This window comes from Falco rusticolus, chromosome 1, assembly GCF_015220075.1.
Source record: "Falco rusticolus isolate bFalRus1 chromosome 1, bFalRus1.pri, whole genome shotgun sequence".
Taxonomy (NCBI): domain Eukaryota; kingdom Metazoa; phylum Chordata; class Aves; order Falconiformes; family Falconidae; genus Falco; species Falco rusticolus.
In genome coordinates, this window is record NC_051187.1 from 123,101,209 (window position 1) to 123,119,010 (window position 17,802).

Genomic DNA, 17,802 nt, shown 5'->3' on the forward strand with positions numbered 1-17,802 from the left:
GCTTTTCTGTCAGGGCTACATGGAGGGATACCTGCATGTTCCCCATGATATCTAGCAGGGAGTAGAGGAAGGGCAATGCTTGTCAGCCCCCATCTTCTTCCATACGTGTGCTAGGGGCTGGGAAAGGTCCTTGTCCTCTCAGCATCATCAGAAGACAGAATGGGTGTGTGTGCCTCAAAGAACGTGAACATCATACCAGAATTCCAAATGATAGAAAATCATAAACTGAATGTGATTTAACGGTGGCATCATCATCAACAACAAAAAGCTACTTCCTTGTAGGGATTGTAACAAGAAGAATGTTTTGTTTGTAAGAGAGCGGACAGCACCCATCTCTGTGACATTAACCACTATGTGCTATTGCTTAAGAAAGGGGAACGTAAGGGAAGAACAAGAACATGGCCTTAGGAAATACAATCTGTATTCCAGTGCTTCATTAGAACAAGTTGCTTAGGAATGCTGTGCTTTTTCTGTCAGCAGAGATTTTTAAAGAAAAGCTAAGTAACTGTTATTTGTCTGTTTGCTTTGTCTTGTATGAAAAAGATGGACAAAATGACTTCTAATGCTGCTTTCAGTTTAAATGGGAACTACATTTCATTGTATTCCACCTTTGCGGGGAAACTTCTGAGGTTAAAAGTATTTCTGCACCCTGCTCTCCGCAGCGTTCCTGTGGTTGTGGTTCCTGTAACTGGACGTGTAGGTCAAACAGAGAAGTTCAGTTGCACTCCTTGAGGGACAGAATGCCTGTTTTCCCCTCTACCACAGCAGCAGCAAATTCTGCGATTGTTGTCCTGCAGAGAAGTGATTAGGTAAAGAGAAAGCATGATAATATGATGTAGCATAAAGGGTTTTCACATGAATACAGATGCATTACTCCCAACCACAGAACCTATATTTTATGAAAATCATCATGCACTTGGTGCCAGGAACACTTTCCTAATTTCATGCCATCTGTGTATCTGGCAGAATGTTACAGGAAACTCATTTGTGCATCCACTTGGGAGTGTATCCTTCCTATTTAAAAAAAAAACCAAACCATTTTTAGATCATATCTTACAGTGGAAGATACTAGATTTCAAGCAAACTACTGTTGAGAGAATTCATTTTTCCCCATTTTATTTCTTGGGCTAGAGTTCTTGTTTTCTCAAAATGGTGAAATGCAGATACCAACACACCAATATACCAACAAGATGGTGCTATTCACAATATTTCCAACTTCAGGAGAGATTTTAACGAGTATTTTTTTGGTCCTACAAGTGTATGATGACAGGAACATACCCATGACAATCATGATGGTAGTGGTGTGAAAGAAGAGAAATTTATTTTCCTCCACTGATCCTCTTACGGAATGATCGTGTGCACGCTGTATTGAACCCTGACAGTGGGAAGGTAGGATCACCACATGAGAGATCACCGCTGTTTCATCTGTTTAGAGATAACTGTATGTATAATAAGATAGGACCTTTTAGCATGGACAAGACCTCTACATAAGGTTATCAGAGGTATATACCAAAAGGAATAGTTTTGCAATAATGAATTAGTGTGGTGGTTTGGGCTGGGACAGAGTTAATTTTCTTCACAGTAGCTAGTATGGGGCTCTGGGTTCGGTTTGTGCTGGAAACAGAGCTGGTAACACAGGGATGTTCCCCTTATCGCTGATCAGCGCTTACCCCGAGCCGAGGCCGTTTCTGCCCCTCACCCCCCACCAGCGAGCAGGGGGGGGGCACAAGGAGCTGGGGGGGCACAGCCGGCACAGCTGGACACAGCTGGCCCAAGGGGCAGCCGATGCTCAGCAGATACACCTGGGGGCAGGAGAAGGAAGGGGGGGACGTTCGCAGTGACGGCGTTTGTCCTCCCAAGTCACCGTTACGTGTGACGGGGCCCGGCTGCCCTGGGGATGGCTGAGCCCCTGCCCGGGGGACGTGGGGAGTGAATTCCTCGCTTTGCTTTGCTGGCACACGTGGCTTTTGCTTTACGCATTAACCTGTCATTACCCCAACCCACCAGTTTCCTCACTTTTACTTTTCTGATTGTCCCCCTCATCCCATGATGGGGAGTGAGTGAGTGGCTGTGTGGGGCTTGGCTGCTGGCTGGGGTTAAACCTTAACAGAAGAATAGTGAACATTACATGAGAACTAGGGACTAGTAGATAAAATGATCTAGCAGCGAGTTTATAATGACAAGGGATAAAATGATGCAAGGCACAATTAAACTGTGGAAGTTATTGTTGGTTTGGATGTAGCAAGTGTGCTTTAGAGGCAATTTCATAGGGGAAGGGTCCATCAAAGGCTACTAAATATGATGATTTAGACTAAAAGTCCAGGCTCAGAGATCTTTACGCTGCAGGATGGAGACAATATCAATCTATCCTTATCACATTGTTATGTTCTTTTCCTGCTGGGCTAGATAAACTTTTGGCATGGTCTGGCCTAGTGCTGCCATTCTTGTAGCTTTGCAAATGTATACCAAGCTCAGTAGCTTGTATCTCTGCATTTTCTATACATTCCTTTAACATGTACAGTTGCTACCTTTTGTTTACATGGGATTTTGTACAAAATAATACAAAGACTTGAGTATATTGCAGAATAGTCACTTTCCCAGTATCTCTTGCATGGTACTATGTAAAAGAAAAAGTAGACTCTTGTGACTGACCAAAGAATTCAAAGCAGATGTTTGCTAAAGTGAACACAGGTTATCTTTATATTGGGAAATACCATTTGTAATAATCTTCATGATTGTTTTCTTGCAGTCAGAAGCTAAGCTTCTTCACTGTGTTTCATTTAAGCTAAAGCATTCTCTGTTTAAATGTTTGAATCTGCGTTACAGAGTTAGCCCTCACCCTATGCAAGCGTGTTTAGAAAGTACGTGATACTTTGCAGAAGACACTTAGTACCTTTCCAATATGCAGTCATCATCAATGAGTTCAAACAGAAATAACTATCACATAACTATTGCAGAGGTGTGACTGTAGAAGTCTGCAGCAGTTTTCTCTCTCTCTGGGTTGATATTGAACATGGGCAGGCGTTATCTCAATCTACTGATGCAGAATTATTCAGAACTCCTGCAGTCTCACTTCTCTCAGCTATGCTGTATTTCGCAATACATCATGCATTAGATGTGTTAGTGGATTCTGTGCATCTTCCTTTTCACTTCTGCAGGCAGGATTTGACATCTGAGGATGCTGCTGGGTGGCTGCAGTCAGTAGGAGGGCCAGGGGAAAGTGAAGGGAGGAAACTGGTTTTCCTCCTTCCCTCCTGGCATGCATCCCTTCCTCAGGAGTAGCCATAGGCATCTCTACTTGACTCCCTCCTCACAACCCCCCTGAAGGAACCTGAATAGATAGAGACCTTTTAGCTTGCTTGATGTAAAGTAGGGAAGGTGAGAGGGAGCAGAGAGAAGGGATGGGGGTGAATATGGTACAAGATGACAGTAAGGTGTATATTTAAGTTCTAACTAATACTGGCAAATGTTAATGGTTTAATTTGTTAATGACAGGATGTAATGAACTCTTGAAACTATTAGCTCGCTTATATTTCAGTTGAGGGGGATATTTAAATCTTGGGAGGGAAGAAAAGCTTTTTTTTCCTTTTTTTTTTTTTAATAGCCAAAGACATCTGCAACGTTAGAGAGAACGGTAGCTTGCTAAGAAAGACCTTCCCTTTCTGCATCTCCTAGCTCCCTGCACCTTAAAAGGCAAAACACTAAAACAGTTTAACACACTAGAATCTGAAGAACAATCGTATTTGAAACAACTACCATAAATTTGTTTAGCTGCTTTTCTCCCTTCCCCCCAAATCTCAGTTACAGCAGATGAGCAAAATGCCACAGGAACCCCACGCTTCCTTCACCTCTCAGAAATTCGCATGGCTCATTTCACACTCTGGCTAGCTTGACGTTAAAAGGCATGTGCAGTTTTCTAATTTACGGTTAACAAGTCCATATTATCTTTGTAATCCCTATTGTCATGCAATAACATTTCCCCACGTAGGTTCAACTGGGTACTACAAATAATTTCTCATAAGTTTACTTGATAATAACAAACACATCTTAAGGAATGAGAGAAAGCTTATTATAATAATTGTTTGCAGGTGTTAAATGAAAAGCATTATAGAAATATGTGTAACACACTATTAAACCAGAATCTCATAATAAGGGATGGATAATGATAAAGAAGTCTACACATTTCACGGCTCAGAAATTAATTTCTTAGACTTCCATCATTCAAGGAAATCACATTCCAATCACTGTTCAGGTGACATGAGTTTTCATACTTACAGTAATCTCCTGTATTGACAGTACATCAGAAATAGTTCCCTGAAGAATAAGGCTAATTTTCCAACCCAGTCAACCCTCACTGTGAAGTCTGGATTGGGATGGTGATGGAAAAGTTTCTGCAAAGGTTGAAGTACTGAGCCTTAAAGCATTCTTTATTCTTACGGAGTAATGATGGCAAATCTACCCTCTCTCATTTCAGTCTTTTGAATAAGTCCGTAAAGCAGACATAGGCAGTTTCACCTTGCTGTGCTTGACTCTTTCAGTGCCTTTCCCTTCTAGATCTTGTCCAACTGCCATTAATCTTACATGACATCTTTTTTTCAAGCTTTTGATTAATCTTACAGAAGTGAAACTGTTAGCAAGGTCTTTCACTCCCAGAAGTACATTTCTTTTGCATACCTGATAGGCTCTTGTTAAAGTTGCTTAAGGAATTACATCCAGTGTTTGAAGCGGGAAGGTATGCAGGGTTGGGTATGTGTGTATGCATTGGTCCTTGCAATACTGAAAAGCTGGGAATGTGCCCACTTGAGGAGGGAGGTCCTGTTCAGAGGGCCAGCAATGGCTGTACCTTCTTCCCACGTGAAAAGATTCTGCATATCCCCTTCCTGGCTTTTCTGAAGCTGCTGAGCTGGCGAGTGCTCGCTGAGTCCTCACCTTCCACTGGTGCCCTCAGCCCAGCATTGCCTGGCTCTTGGCATGCCAGCCCTGATGACCAGGGTGCATCAGGAAAGGTGATACGGCCTTTGTGATGATTTGCTTTGTCTCTGCAGGACTGTCGCCTTCTGCTGTAACTTCTCCACAAGATAGTCGTTTGTTTTGTGACTGCTTTGCTCTAGCAGCATCCTAGCATTCACTGAGGGGCACTGTCTTTGGATGTAACACAGAAACAAATAATGTAGTCTCGTAAATCGTCACCTCTGAATATTGAGTTGGATGCTTTATGAAACAGTAAGGACACGATGAACTAACTCCGTGTGTGTGTGTGTGTGTACGTGTGTTTAAAAGTTATTGTCTTTTTCCCTTCTAAAATGGAAGTGGTCATTATTTTCATCCCTGGTGTACCCCTCTCCATACTGCCTCTCTTCCCTGCCTTTGCAATGGCCTCTAAGTGTCCGTAATTAAAGGTTGCTGCTGCGGATCACAGTAGCGTTCAAGCAGGAGTATCACAACCAGTGCCACGCTGGAGTGTGGAGTATTTGTAGATGTGTCACTTTCATTCACTGGCCTTCTCAGGTGAGCACTACATCTACCCTTCCAGCTCTGTGTGAGGCTGAGGCTGACTTGGTACTGTAGTTTCAATGGGGGAACCAAGGAGGAAATCAAACGGAAGAACAACTAGAATAACTTTAGTAATAAATAAATAAAATTCAGATCACTTCGCTTCATTAGCAGGCCAGAATGTACCTGCTGTCACTCTGTTGCAAAGCTTATGGCACTCATTTGTTGGAGACACAGATAATTATTCAGGGAGAAGTCAACCTCTCTCTACTGTGGTGCTCTCTGAAGCACCCTGAAAATACAAATAATTATTTTTGTCAAAGTTCACTTAAATCCAGACTAGAGTAAGTCAATAGAGAGAACAGTCAGAGTTGTATTCTTTCCTTGGTGCTTCTGTTGGTTTCACTGAAGGGCACATTGGATACGCAAAACCAAAAGATGCTCCAGTGTCACAGAGAAATGGGTTCTTAGTTGGGTAAGAAAATGCTAACTCCCACAACCTCCAGTTCAAGCAATAAGGTGGAAAGCAAAAGACTGCCAAGCTGAATGAATTAACTCACTTGTAGTAAGATGCTGAAGACACTACCTTGCCAACTTCTGACAGCAGCTATGTTTTACTGGCTGTAACTAAGGTTCAGTTATAGAAAATCTATACGCTGGCTCTTATTTCCATCTTTTGCATATGTATCCGTAAGATGGGAATCTAAAGGTAAGAGAGACCTGTGAATGATTAATGAAAATACTAGGTATTTAAATGAGCAACGACAAATATTTAGCGAACTCTGTGTCTTCAGATTAGCAGAAATTATGGTAGTGTCTGGGGAATGTTATTGGAGACAACTATACTTCAGATGAGCACGCTTTTGGACCCTTGGAGGGGAATAAAGAAGCCCACAACTTGAACGTGCTTATGGCTTGTGAAGGAACTGAAAGTACAGGAGTCAGTCTCTTACAACACACTGACTGCTTTTGTGGGATTAAATTGCCTAATCCGCTCCCAAAGTGCTGCACCTGATATTTCTTTCTCCTTACGCTGACTGTAAAACATTTGGATAATTGTGTGAGCTGCAGAGCTGTGCAAAGACAACAATTCCCTAATACTCTTTGCAGGGGGTAAAGTGTTAGTGTATCTATTGCTGGCCACGGAGGTTCCCAGAAGAGTTAATGTAGTGCTAAAGCTTTTAAAGAAAATATGTATTACTTGCAATGAGATTCAGAATCCTTGTGTTCAGCCTGAAATGGTTTTATGGGGAGTAAAAATTTAATGCACTTACCTGCATAAAATGATACGCATGTTGACCATCACCATTCTGCTTTAGTCTAGGCAAAAATCCATTTGCAAAATGAGGTTTGAGTTAGTTTGAATGAGGTGATCTTCAATGCTTTAAGCAGTATTACTGAAACTGTATGCACCTGATCGTGACCTGCACTGTATTCTTGATGGGCATTGTCTGTAGTGGGAGGTGGGAAAGCTCCATGTCTCACACAACTGGCTGATGAAACCATCAAATGGCAACAGCAGCAAGTGTAAGATGTACCGAGCTGTGTGTCTATGGCAAGTGCCTAGCATCAGGCAAGCTGATGCTCCAGAGAGGCTCTGCTGGCTCCAGCATGAGGCAGGCACTGGCAAAGTGACCAGAAGTCTCTCTTCTCTGCAGCTCAGTTCCTCATGTGCTGAGATTATTTTAGCTGCTTCAGCCTCTGAAGGATGGCGTCCCTGAATGCTACGTACATCAGGCTTTAAAGTGTATGGGGGGGGGGGGGGGGGGGGGAAGGAAAAAGAAAAAAAAATGCTCTACACTCAGTCAAAACCCCTGCTAAACTCATCCTCACCTTCATTACCTTTAAGCACGCTGGTCAGTGGTAGTTGTACCCACTCTTCCTTTTCTTCTTGACAAGCTTGGGTTAGACAAGCACTGCCCGTGCTGCGGAGCCTGCCAGGGTGAGCAGGGGAAGGAGAAGGGACAGAACTGTCCTGGAGCAGCTTGCTTGTGCATGGGCCCCGTGGCACTGGCTGGGGAGGTCCCTGCCAGGCAGTTTCCCTGCCCCAGTGGCTTGGGGGGCAGTGGCTATCACCACTGAAACCCCTTGAGATCTGTTGTTTCAGGCTGTTGCAGGTATTGGCAGACGTTTTTTGTCATTGCAGTGTAACAGTGCACCCTGGGTTTATGTTTCAAATTACCCTGAGCGGTAGGGGAGAAACTGGTGGGAGCCCAGTTCTAGCCCTTAGGCTTTGCAGTAACTCTGACATGTCACCTTCTGTGTAGGCACAAGTCTACCAAAGTAAAGTTATTCTGGGAATGAGGCATTTCTAGATGTGAGAGAAGGAAAGAAATAACGGTGGGGAGGAAAAGTGTGAAAGAAGCACAAGGGAGATAAGACTAAGGCAGTTACTGACCCAAGAATTTACATATCCCAGTTCAGGCAGAAGATCATTTCTCGTTTTGTGAGTTTGCTGAGGTTTTCATAAGATCAGTAAGTTCCAAGTAAAGACATTTCAGACCTTGTTACTATCCTGGCAATAAAGCAAGTAATTTTTTTTTTCTTTTCTTCTCTTCTATTCCCCACTGGAAGAACAAGGATTCTTTTACAGCCTTGCACAGGATAGTATAAGGGAGCTTTGCTTGCTCTAAGTTAGTGCATGGTTAATAGTAAGTTGCAGAACATAATTGGCAGATCTTACTGATGCAGCAGTCTGAATGCTTCTGATTGATTGTTGAAATTTAAAGGCTGGCATACTGCTCCAGCTGTGGTCAACATTAGCAAAATGAATGACCTTCACATGCCTGATCTTGTGCTGTCACACTGTATTGACTGTCAGAATTAAGAGCAGAGAAGAAAATGTTAAATGTTCACCCAGAAGAGAAGTACAACAGGCTTCCAGTAATAGTCTGGCAATAACCATAATTTTAAAGTCAAATAAGCACGTAGGCCCTGAATGAGCAGGAGCACTTCTGAAGTGTAGTTGTTTATCTGAAAAAAAAGTTACTCAAATGGCATTATGGTGTTTCTCATTGAATGTTGTGATGGTTTCCAGAACTAGCGCTCTTGCTCTGAACAGAGAGAGGGGAGAGAAATGACACTGCCAAATCTGAAAATAGTCTGGAATCTGAATGAATGCAGGGTTGGTCTTCTTTCTTTTGCCTAGTGGATGGACAAAGTTACAGCCTTGCTTGCATCAATTTGTGACCAGTGTTGGCAGTAATATCCTTGGTGATTCCTGTTGTTGTGCATGGTAATTTTTGGACCAGGTGTAAGCTGTTGGACTGGGCTGGTACACCAGCAAAAAGGAAATAGATCATTGTTCCTCACGTTGACTCTTCGCAGCCTGTGACGGGAAAAACACAAGGGTTAGAAATTAAGACTTAAAACAGAAACGGGGAAGAAGAAATCTCCTTCCAGTGAAATTTCTTAATGATTTCAAAATCCTGCAGGATTTTGGAAACGTTCAACAAGTGATGTTATGTTTTTCCATCACCCGATAACCCATCACTGCTGAGCAGCGTGAACACATGCACACGTGTACAACCCAGAGGTGTTTTCCAGTCTTTCTTGACTTCATTGCCTATATGCAAGAATGTACTCATCTACGTATTTCTGTTCTCAGTTCACACTGCTCAGCTCCCTCCCGTACAGGCTGTGATGTTACATCTGTGGAGGGGAATAGCAGGCAAATGGTCTCCTCGCTGACCCTGTCGACAAGCGCAAGTGTAGCTGACATGACCGCAGGAAAAAAAGCAGCGTTTCCTAATGGGGTAATGGCATAATGGTATCTTGCTTTGATCAGACAGGTACTAGGCAGTCCTGGCCCCGGGAGCACTGAGTGCCAAATGTTGTTAGACACTAAGTGTATACACTCAGTGCCATCTGGGACATGGGCTCTAGGAAAGGGGACACTGAGCTGCTGTAAGCTGCTACCTTGGTGTTGCTGAAGTCCTAGGGCAGGTAGGGTTTATGCTGGCTGATGATCTGCCTGGGTTCATTATGGTGGAGGGATGTCTAGGATTTCATTTTCTACGGTACTTTCACCATACCCGTCTCCTTTTCCCCTTAAGAGTCAGTCAAAACAAAGCCCATTTTAAAAGAAATGAATGTAGAAAATGCAAAACATAAGGGCCTCTTACAAAGCGTCTTTTACAGTGCTGGGGACATAAAACAGGGCAGTGGAAGATAAGCCATTATGTATGTTGAGGAAGTCTAAGAATAAAGATTATAGGCAAACAGTCTACCTTTCTTTACAAGGCCTTGATTTACATCCCTGAAATCTCAAATTTAGCTATTACAATGAAGTCCTGTTGCACACAGAGCTGCTTTTTTATCACCACTTAAAATCTAATTAATCCGTATTGAAGCACAAAGATTTCTGTTGTGTTTTAGGGTGAGGGGTCATAGAGCCCTCTTTGTTCATCCTCAGGCTTGTAATCATCAGGCATTGGGATATAATTTTACCAAGCAAATTGGAAGGTAACAGATCAAATCCTTATCGGAAAGCCTAACTCATGGTTTAGTGAAGTCCTTCGTCCTTTATGTGAAACTTTATATTCATGACAAACAAAAAAGGGTTTCAGAGCTTACAAAGGGTTAATAGCAAGGGCTTATATTTGGGGCAGCAGAGAACTAAAATCATCACAGCTTCCACCATCACTCAAGGTAGCGGTTCTTCCAGAACTGTGGGGGAGACCTTCCTCCTCAAGCTTTCAGGACTCTGCTCTTATAATGGCCTTGGTCTATCCAGTGATGCAATTAAGTGGCATCCTATTCTCTCTGTTGGGATGGGTCCTGTCCTGTCTCACGACCTATTTACCCCAGTGGAAAAATCTTAACTTGGAACTGAATGAAATGGAGATCTGGACCATGGGACTCTGGCAAGCTTGTGTTGTCCAGGAAGAAGGGGGCATGCAGTGCAAGGACTTCGATTCTTTCCTAGCTTTGCCTCCAGAGCTCAGGATTTCTAGGATTTTGATGTTTTTTTCCAATGGATCGGGGCTTTTGGGCCTTTTGCTCTCAGGATTGGGGTTGGACTGTTTGAAAATTGGTGAAAGACAACAGGAACAAAAGAAACGGCTGTTGCTGTTTGGAGGAATGCTCTTCTGGATATCGGGGATTACAGCTATTGTCCCAGTTTCTTGGGTGGCCCATTCCACAGTCCAGGAATTTTGGGATGACAATATACCAGATATTGTTCCCAGGTGGGATTTTGGGGAAGCGTTATTTATTGGCTGGCTTGCTGGATTTTGTCTTATATTAGGTGGATCCCTACTTAATTGCACAATCTGTTCAACTGAAGTCCATCCATCTTCGGTCCATTATGCAGTAGCAGAACAGCAAGATCAGTGTCAACACTTGGAAACGGAAACTAGGCCTTAAAACGGAAGGTTTTAAGCAGTACAGAGAGACTGTCCTATCTTTTCCAAACTCTAGTGCAAGCCAGAAGCTTGTTCCAGTAGTAATTCAAAGGACTCTTTGTTACCTAGCTGATTTCCTAAACTTATGTCTGTTCTCTCCGTAACTGGTACTGGAAGGCGGCGCGTTTTCTCACCTGGAGGACCGTTTAAAACTTTGTTTCACAGCAGAATGCTGAAGTTTTCATAGACCACGCAGAAAAGGTGCTTTTGCTTTCTCAACTGCACTGTAAAATCCTGAAAATGAATATGCATGTTCCCTTGCAGCTTGGCTTTTAACCAAAATGTGCTTCCTTTTCATATTAGCCGATTAAATGAGCCTCAAAGTTTGACTCCCTGTTGCAACTTTCCACTTACCTAACGCAGTGACCTACAAACTTGCAGTTCTCATGTCCTGAACAGTCTCAATACATGCATCAAATTGTCTTTCTGCGTACTTAAGAAACTGTTATGCTAAGAAAACTAGGTTGCTGAAGTTCTAGCGAGCTTTGCAAATGTCTCTTTTGTGCACGGGGTGTTACGGTGTGGGTGCTTCATACCCAAGAAGTTGTGTTTTCCCAGTCTAGCACATTAAGCTGCCATACAAGTTACTCCGAGTGTTTCTGGCACCTGCGTACTTTATGCACCAAAAGTAGGCTGAGAAATGCTGCTTTAAAAAATACTCACCCTGTCTTCTTCAGGTATTGAGGCATTATGCATCCTAACAAAGGCTCCTTCAGCTCCATTCACTTACAGCAACGCATTGTTCTGAACGTATAACCTTTGACTTTGAACAGATTGTACTTAACCAGCCCCAAAGCAGACAGCTTCATTTGCTGCAAGTGGAAGTGCATCACTGGGGTATTAAAACTTCATTTAAAAATGAACCCTGAGAGGCTGAAACTAGCAGAGCTGCTGTAATGCTTTAGCAGACTGATGGAAAGCAAAGGAGATGCTTTTCTTAAAAAAAACGAGAACAAAACTAATGAAAGGTGAGCCCAGCTGTAGCCACACCCTTCAGCCACCGGTTTACTACTTCCCTATCCCCCAAACACTGCACATAGAACCAGGCAACACCAAGCAGGAGGGGGAGGAGTATTTCATGCTTTATAAAGCATTGCTTTAACTTTTGCTTGTGTTCAGTATGACAAAGGATTGAGCAGAACAGTGTCCGCAAAAGGAAGCGCTGTAATGCTTCTGTGGCTGCTGACAATGAACTTGGTCCACAGATGCAGGCTCCAGTTAGCTGGATTTCTTTTGTCTGTGCTAGGATGGATTTTAACCAGTACCGGTAACTATTTACGACTGGAAAAATCTCAGCTTAGCCCAAAATGTGCTGGAGCTTTGGACCGTGGGACTGGCAAGCCTGTATAGCCCAAGCTGTAGGAGGAACACAGTGTAAAGATTGTGATTCTTTCCTAGTTCTGCCTCTAGAATTCAAGATTGCCAGGATTTTAGTATCTACATCAAATGGACGAGGACTGCTGAGCCTTGTGATCTCCAGTCTTGGTTTGGACTGCCTAAAGATGGAGGATACAGAGCAGAAGCTAGAGAAACAGCTGTTACTACTTGGAGGAATACTCCTGTGGCTGGCTGGAGTTCTGGCCTTAGTCCCTATTTCTTGGGTTGCCCGTGCTATAATGCAGGAATTTTGGGATGAAGACATCCCAGAGATTGTGCCCACATGGGAAACAGGGGATGCACTGTTTGGTGATTGGTTTGGTGGATTTTTTTTTTTTTTTGGTTATAATTCTAGGGGGTTCTCTACTCCTCTCCACAATCGCTTACCATCTGACCATCAATTACCAGAGCAGTATGCAATGGCAGATATGCAAGACACCCATCAACATCTGAAAACAGAAGATTTTATGAGGGTAGATATCAGGTTTTCAGATTTCTTACTCTTGCATTACAGTTAAGAAAGGTCTGCTGAATAGACAGGTTACTGTTTACAAGACTGGGGGGAGAGATTGTGTCTTACTAAGTAGTTCCTTTAATTACTACTTACATTCAATTTTAATTACAGTAATTGACGAGCTATGGAGATCTAAGTCACCACTGTATTTCCCTAAAATCTGATCAACTGCAGATTTTGTTTTTGTAGTTTTGCTTTTTTTTTTTTTTTTTTTTTTTTTTTAGGAGACTATAAAATCTTAATCTGTAGGCATGCACGGAGACTTGACCAGATTTTAAGTGGCAGAACTCCTACCTGGGGCGGCTTTAAACAATGTCTTTTTTACAGAAATAGTTTATGTTCTGAAACATTCTGTAGTCCCAGTTCAACATGCATTACAAAAACCTAATACCTTGAATGAAGATCCCTGGACCTGTATCATTTTCAGCAAACTAAATGTTGTCAGACAATGTCATGTAATAAGAGATTCTCTGGGTGGCAGTGGTGGGGAGAATATGACCAAACATATCCCTGCACAATCTCCCTTTCTTTAAGGAAAGCCAGTATTTCAGAGTAACAATGAGATATGTCCAGTGAAGAGGTAATAGTGCTCGTTGCTAGTGCAGTTTTTACCTAATGAAGGTAAAGAACTAACTTCAAGTATATGAATCGGTTTCTGTGTAACTTATCCTACGACTCGCCAGTGATTGATGTGAACTTTCTATAAATCGCAATGATTTTACACTGACAAAGCTACAGCAGCCATCTGTTTCTGCAAAGAACATATAAAGACATAGAAGAGCAATAAAAGAATACAACACGGGTCTGGAAAAGAACTTTGTTAAAAAATGTATTTTCCAATCACTGAAACACATGGAAAGTGCAGAGACAAATCTATGTGACGTACTTGCATACTCTTACAGACAAAATTAGAACAGAAACCATTCAGAATATAACCTGATTAAATATTTAGTTCAGTCCTGAGCATTTGATATTTAATACAGTATAAACATAGCAATAGAAAAAAATAAATCTTAAAATTATTTGATTTGTGTTCTTTTACAATTTATGCTAAACTTCGCTCATTCAGCCAAATATTCTTGTACCAGCAAATATTTAATTTTGATATATGCAACTGCAGTGACATTGGTACCTGGAAATAGAACTAATTACATTCGTTACATTTTGCTGTGCAGAGTAAATTCCACTTCAAGACTAATATTTATAATTTTAAATGGATGGGGATTTATTTGTGTTATTGTATTATTTTAGCTTATTGAGTGTTTCAAGTGTGAACAAACTGAATTAGAAAAAAACCCCAAAACTCCAAATGTAAATTGTTAAAAGCTGCCTACTAAAGTTGAGCAATCTGGAAAATGAGGAGCATGAATAAGTTTAAGTCTGTCACTTTTAAATTAATTTTGCAAGCTAAAGCCAGAAATACTTAAATTTTGATGTCACCTCATGCTTACAAATCAGATAATACTTTTTCTTTGAAAATTATTCAACATGTGAGAAGAAACAGCTAATCTGGCAAGAATTTAGATAGCTCTAAATATTTTTCACAATAGCATCCTTAATGTCAAATATTTTTATGGCCAGAACTGAACTATATTAAACCAAACATAAATAAAAGACTGTAAATAAATAAAAGAAAAATCATAAAGTACACCTCTAAACATCATTCTACAAACAACTTATATAATCAAATTGAGAAGTTGAAACTGTCAACCTTCATTTCACCTCTACATTAAATAATTCCAGATTTGGTTTTGTTATTTTGTTGGTTTTTTTTTTAAATTGACCTTTCAAACATGAATGTTATCTCAGACCCAAGAAACAAAAAACAAATGGGGCATTCATAAAGGATGTTCAATCAGTCATCTTGCCCAAAATAGCATGTTTGGCTATACAGTTAAGTGAACGGATGCATTTGTGCATAAGAAAACCCTTGGGTGTTACACAGACCTCTCATCTCAGAATTGTCATTTTGAATTTAAGACAGCTGCTATCATACCGTGGTTATATTTGCTGCCACTTTCTCACCAAGTAATTATAGCCTTTTTGAAAGATGAAGTCCATGCATATGCGGCTTGTTGCTTGGGGAAGAACACTTTCGCCAGTGAATTAAATATATCTGAGTGCAACATATTAAGTAGAAAATGAAATAATTCCGTTATCTGCACTGTCCACCTACTTACACAGTACCCACAGGAGGTAAGACCCCAACTGCTTTACCAAGACTGGGCTGCTTAAACACCTACATCTAATGTTCTGGACTTCTAACAGAATACATCCAAGTTGATGCTGCTTCCTAGCAGGCTGCTTCATGTAAGACAAATTTGAAATCTGCCCTTCACATTATTTATTAAACCTGTGCACCCTCACCTGCATACAGGGACTTCTAGGCAGGAGCTTTTCTTTTTCAGAAAGGGTTTACCTTACCAACAAGACTTCTGGTATCTGACTTAGTATGTGACAGATTTTTCTCCTGGTACAAATACTTCAATGAAACATCTTCGTATTTCTAAACCTAACAAACACTTTGACGTGTTCGTAGTTGGCAATAAGACAGCCCTAGGACAAAAGATTAACATAGAGAAACCCTCATTTTTAAGCATACAGTGGATATAACTATTCTGATTTCAATGTTGGTATTATGAATTTGATTCAGCTTCCAGTTCAGAAAACAGCTGCCCCTTTTCGTAGTCTCATAATAAGCTTTCAGGGTTTCTTGTCTGCCTTACCTTTCTCACTCTCCCACAGATGCAAGAAACCTTTTAGTGCAGGTTGAAGTACTGTACATTCACAAAACTAAACTCTGAACTCCGTCTCCTCCTAGAAGTTATTAAAAAACAAAACCAGAAGAAGTTTTTTTCAGAAACAAAATTCCAATGTGGGTGATGAATCTACTTAGCAGCTGTTGCGAGGCAGCCTTGATGTTTTGGAAAGGAGCTTACACTTGTCATTAACTTTAAACTATAAAAGTCACACTCTTGTACAAAAATATTGCATGGCAAAACAGCCATCTTCACAGTCTGCTCACATGAAAATAGTGAAAAGATAAAACAATCTTCTGTTGAACGTAATATTTCTCAACAGTGCAGTTCAACAGGATACATGCTTAGTACTGCCTTTGTTCCTCTGTTCCATCTTTACAAAATAAACACACACATGCAATACATACAAACTGTACAAAATCAGCATCAGTATACCAAAATTAATCTACTTTGGTTTTTGGGTTGTTGGGGGTTTTGCCATTTTTTTTTAAGCATACAACAATTCAATTCACTATATTTTACAAATAAACATATCAATAGTGAATGTAAAATAGAAGATCTTTAAAAGCAGGTCACTGGAACTACAAAGTTCATCTGAAAAGAGATGAACAACTGTAAAAACACTTCAATGAAAATGCATTATTATACATCATCAGCTGGAAGGGCTGGTATACTGATCTTTGCTCTTGTGAAGTATGCAATCTTCTCCCTGAAATTAGAAAACAAGTTATTATTTTACTATTTATGGCATGCCTCCAATGGTGTCTGCTGTAGAGTTGCTAACGTTTGAGCACAGTTCTTAAAAATACAAGTTTGGAAAACAAACAGTAAGGAAAATATGCAGTGAATGTGTTTACAAGTGTAGCATTCTGACATAATTCCCTTCTTAGGCAGACTTCTGTAAAAAGCAGCTCCAGTTTTGAAAAAGAAAACCACATCAATATTTCATTAATAACTGCAATGGTAAGACTGAAGTATTGACCTAGTCACTGAATTTCCTATGGTGGTATTTCAGTGCTGGGGGGTGGCGAAAAGGCAAAATAAACCATTGTAGCCTGACTTGGGGAAGGGTCTGGAGGAGGCTCGGAGAAGCAGAATTTCCAACCCATTTTCTAGTTGCTTCCCTTGTGCTGTTACCATTTCTGTCTCCTACCAACTGAGAGACTACTGAAGCATAGCGAGTTGACACCAGCTTGTCTGCCGGCAGCCTGGAAAGCAGATGATGAGTATTGGGGGCTTAACAATTAAAGCTCAGAAGGGTCCTTCTTCTTGGGAGCTTCAAAAATGCCTCTGTGCGATGAGTCTGTGAGGCCGCAGCACCGTAGCAAGCCCAACTAGCAGGGCGCATACAAGTCAGCCTTGGGAGGCAACTATTTGCCCAGTTGACTAAACCACGTCTTCCACTGGCAAAGCTTGACTTCGCATCGAAAACAGTAGCTCAGAGCAAAACCAGCTACGTGAACTGGATTCCTTGGCTAGCTGTGTGCTGATTAGACGATAAAGGAGAATGGAGTCTTACAGTAGGACCTTCCCTGCAGGGGAATGATGTCGTGAGCCCTATTACGTGTTCCTGTCAATTTGGGCAGCAGTCTGTGATGACTGTTAAATGACCAGCGTCGACCAAACCTCTTTTTCAACATTTGCACAGAAAGTGAAAACTGTTTGAAGATGCTCTGAATGTCATACTGAAGTGACCGGCTCAGCTTCCTTGCTGAGGAACCCTTTTCCTTTCTCTCTTTTCGCTTTGATTCTGCATCACTTACAGTTGCGGTTTGCAGTATGTGCCTCACAGGCCCCACTTTGCTTATGGATTTCCCAAACTGCTCATAACAGGCTGGCTTGAAAAAGGAAAAAAAAATAATCCTCCAGCTTACTAGGAGCTGACTTAAATTTCCTATTGTGCTGGTTAAACCAAGACATCTACACAGGAATCCAGAAATCAAGCTTTTAAAAAGTGACAAAACAGATCAAATTAGCTTGCAGTACTGTTTCTATGTGGAAGAGTAAGCATTGCATTTTTCAATCAACAGTTTCATATGTATTTTTATACAGAAGTGTGGCCTTTGGGCTGCTAGTCTGCCACTTACTGCCCAGCCTTTTAGGAATTTAGACCAGTTAGAAGAAAGGTTTGAGATAGAAAGCGTGCAATCTGGCTTACGGTAAGCAAGAACACTTGATTAATTGCTTCATGTAATCAGTTGCTGTTCCCGCAACCAAAAGGAGGAGGGAAACAAAAAGGAGGAGGGATTCTAGA

General features: G+C 41.4%; 3 protein-coding genes across 8 annotated transcripts in view; 2 read left to right on the top strand and 1 right to left on the bottom strand.

Annotated features, from left to right (window-relative positions):
• The first annotated feature begins 10,093 nt into the window (after window positions 1–10,093).
• Window positions 10,094–11,161, top strand: LOC119153151 (claudin-22-like). Its single transcript, XM_037399130.1, has one exon. The coding sequence runs from the start codon at window positions 10,210–10,212 to the stop codon at window positions 10,858–10,860; it is 651 nt and encodes a 216-aa protein (XP_037255027.1). The 5' UTR covers window positions 10,094–10,209; the 3' UTR covers window positions 10,861–11,161.
• A 71-nt stretch (window positions 11,162–11,232) lies between these two features.
• LOC119154154 (claudin-22-like) lies at window positions 11,233–12,793 on the top strand. Its single transcript, XM_037401453.1, is given in 3 exon segments — window positions 11,233–12,175; window positions 12,177–12,230; window positions 12,232–12,793. Coding segments are annotated over 3 exon segments (726 nt in total). The 5' UTR covers window positions 11,233–12,065.
• Window positions 12,794–13,602: 809 nt separating this feature from the next.
• WWC2 (WW and C2 domain containing 2) overlaps window positions 13,603–17,802 on the bottom strand; it is a 104,788-nt gene continuing 100,588 nt past the window's right edge. For all 6 annotated transcript variants that reach the window (XM_037399024.1, XM_037399014.1, XM_037399060.1 and 3 more), the window contains exon 23: window positions 13,603–16,257. In XM_037399024.1, coding sequence (XP_037254921.1) covers window positions 16,191–16,257 — 67 coding nt within the window. In that variant the 3' untranslated portion in view covers window positions 13,603–16,190. The remainder of the gene's footprint in view (window positions 16,258–17,802) is intronic.

What these genes read in the sequence shown, in the direction of transcription:
- LOC119153151 (XM_037399130.1), top strand. Translation starts at nt 10,210, where the DNA reads ATGGCCTTGGTCTATCCAGTGATGCAATTAAGTGGCATCCTATTCTCT.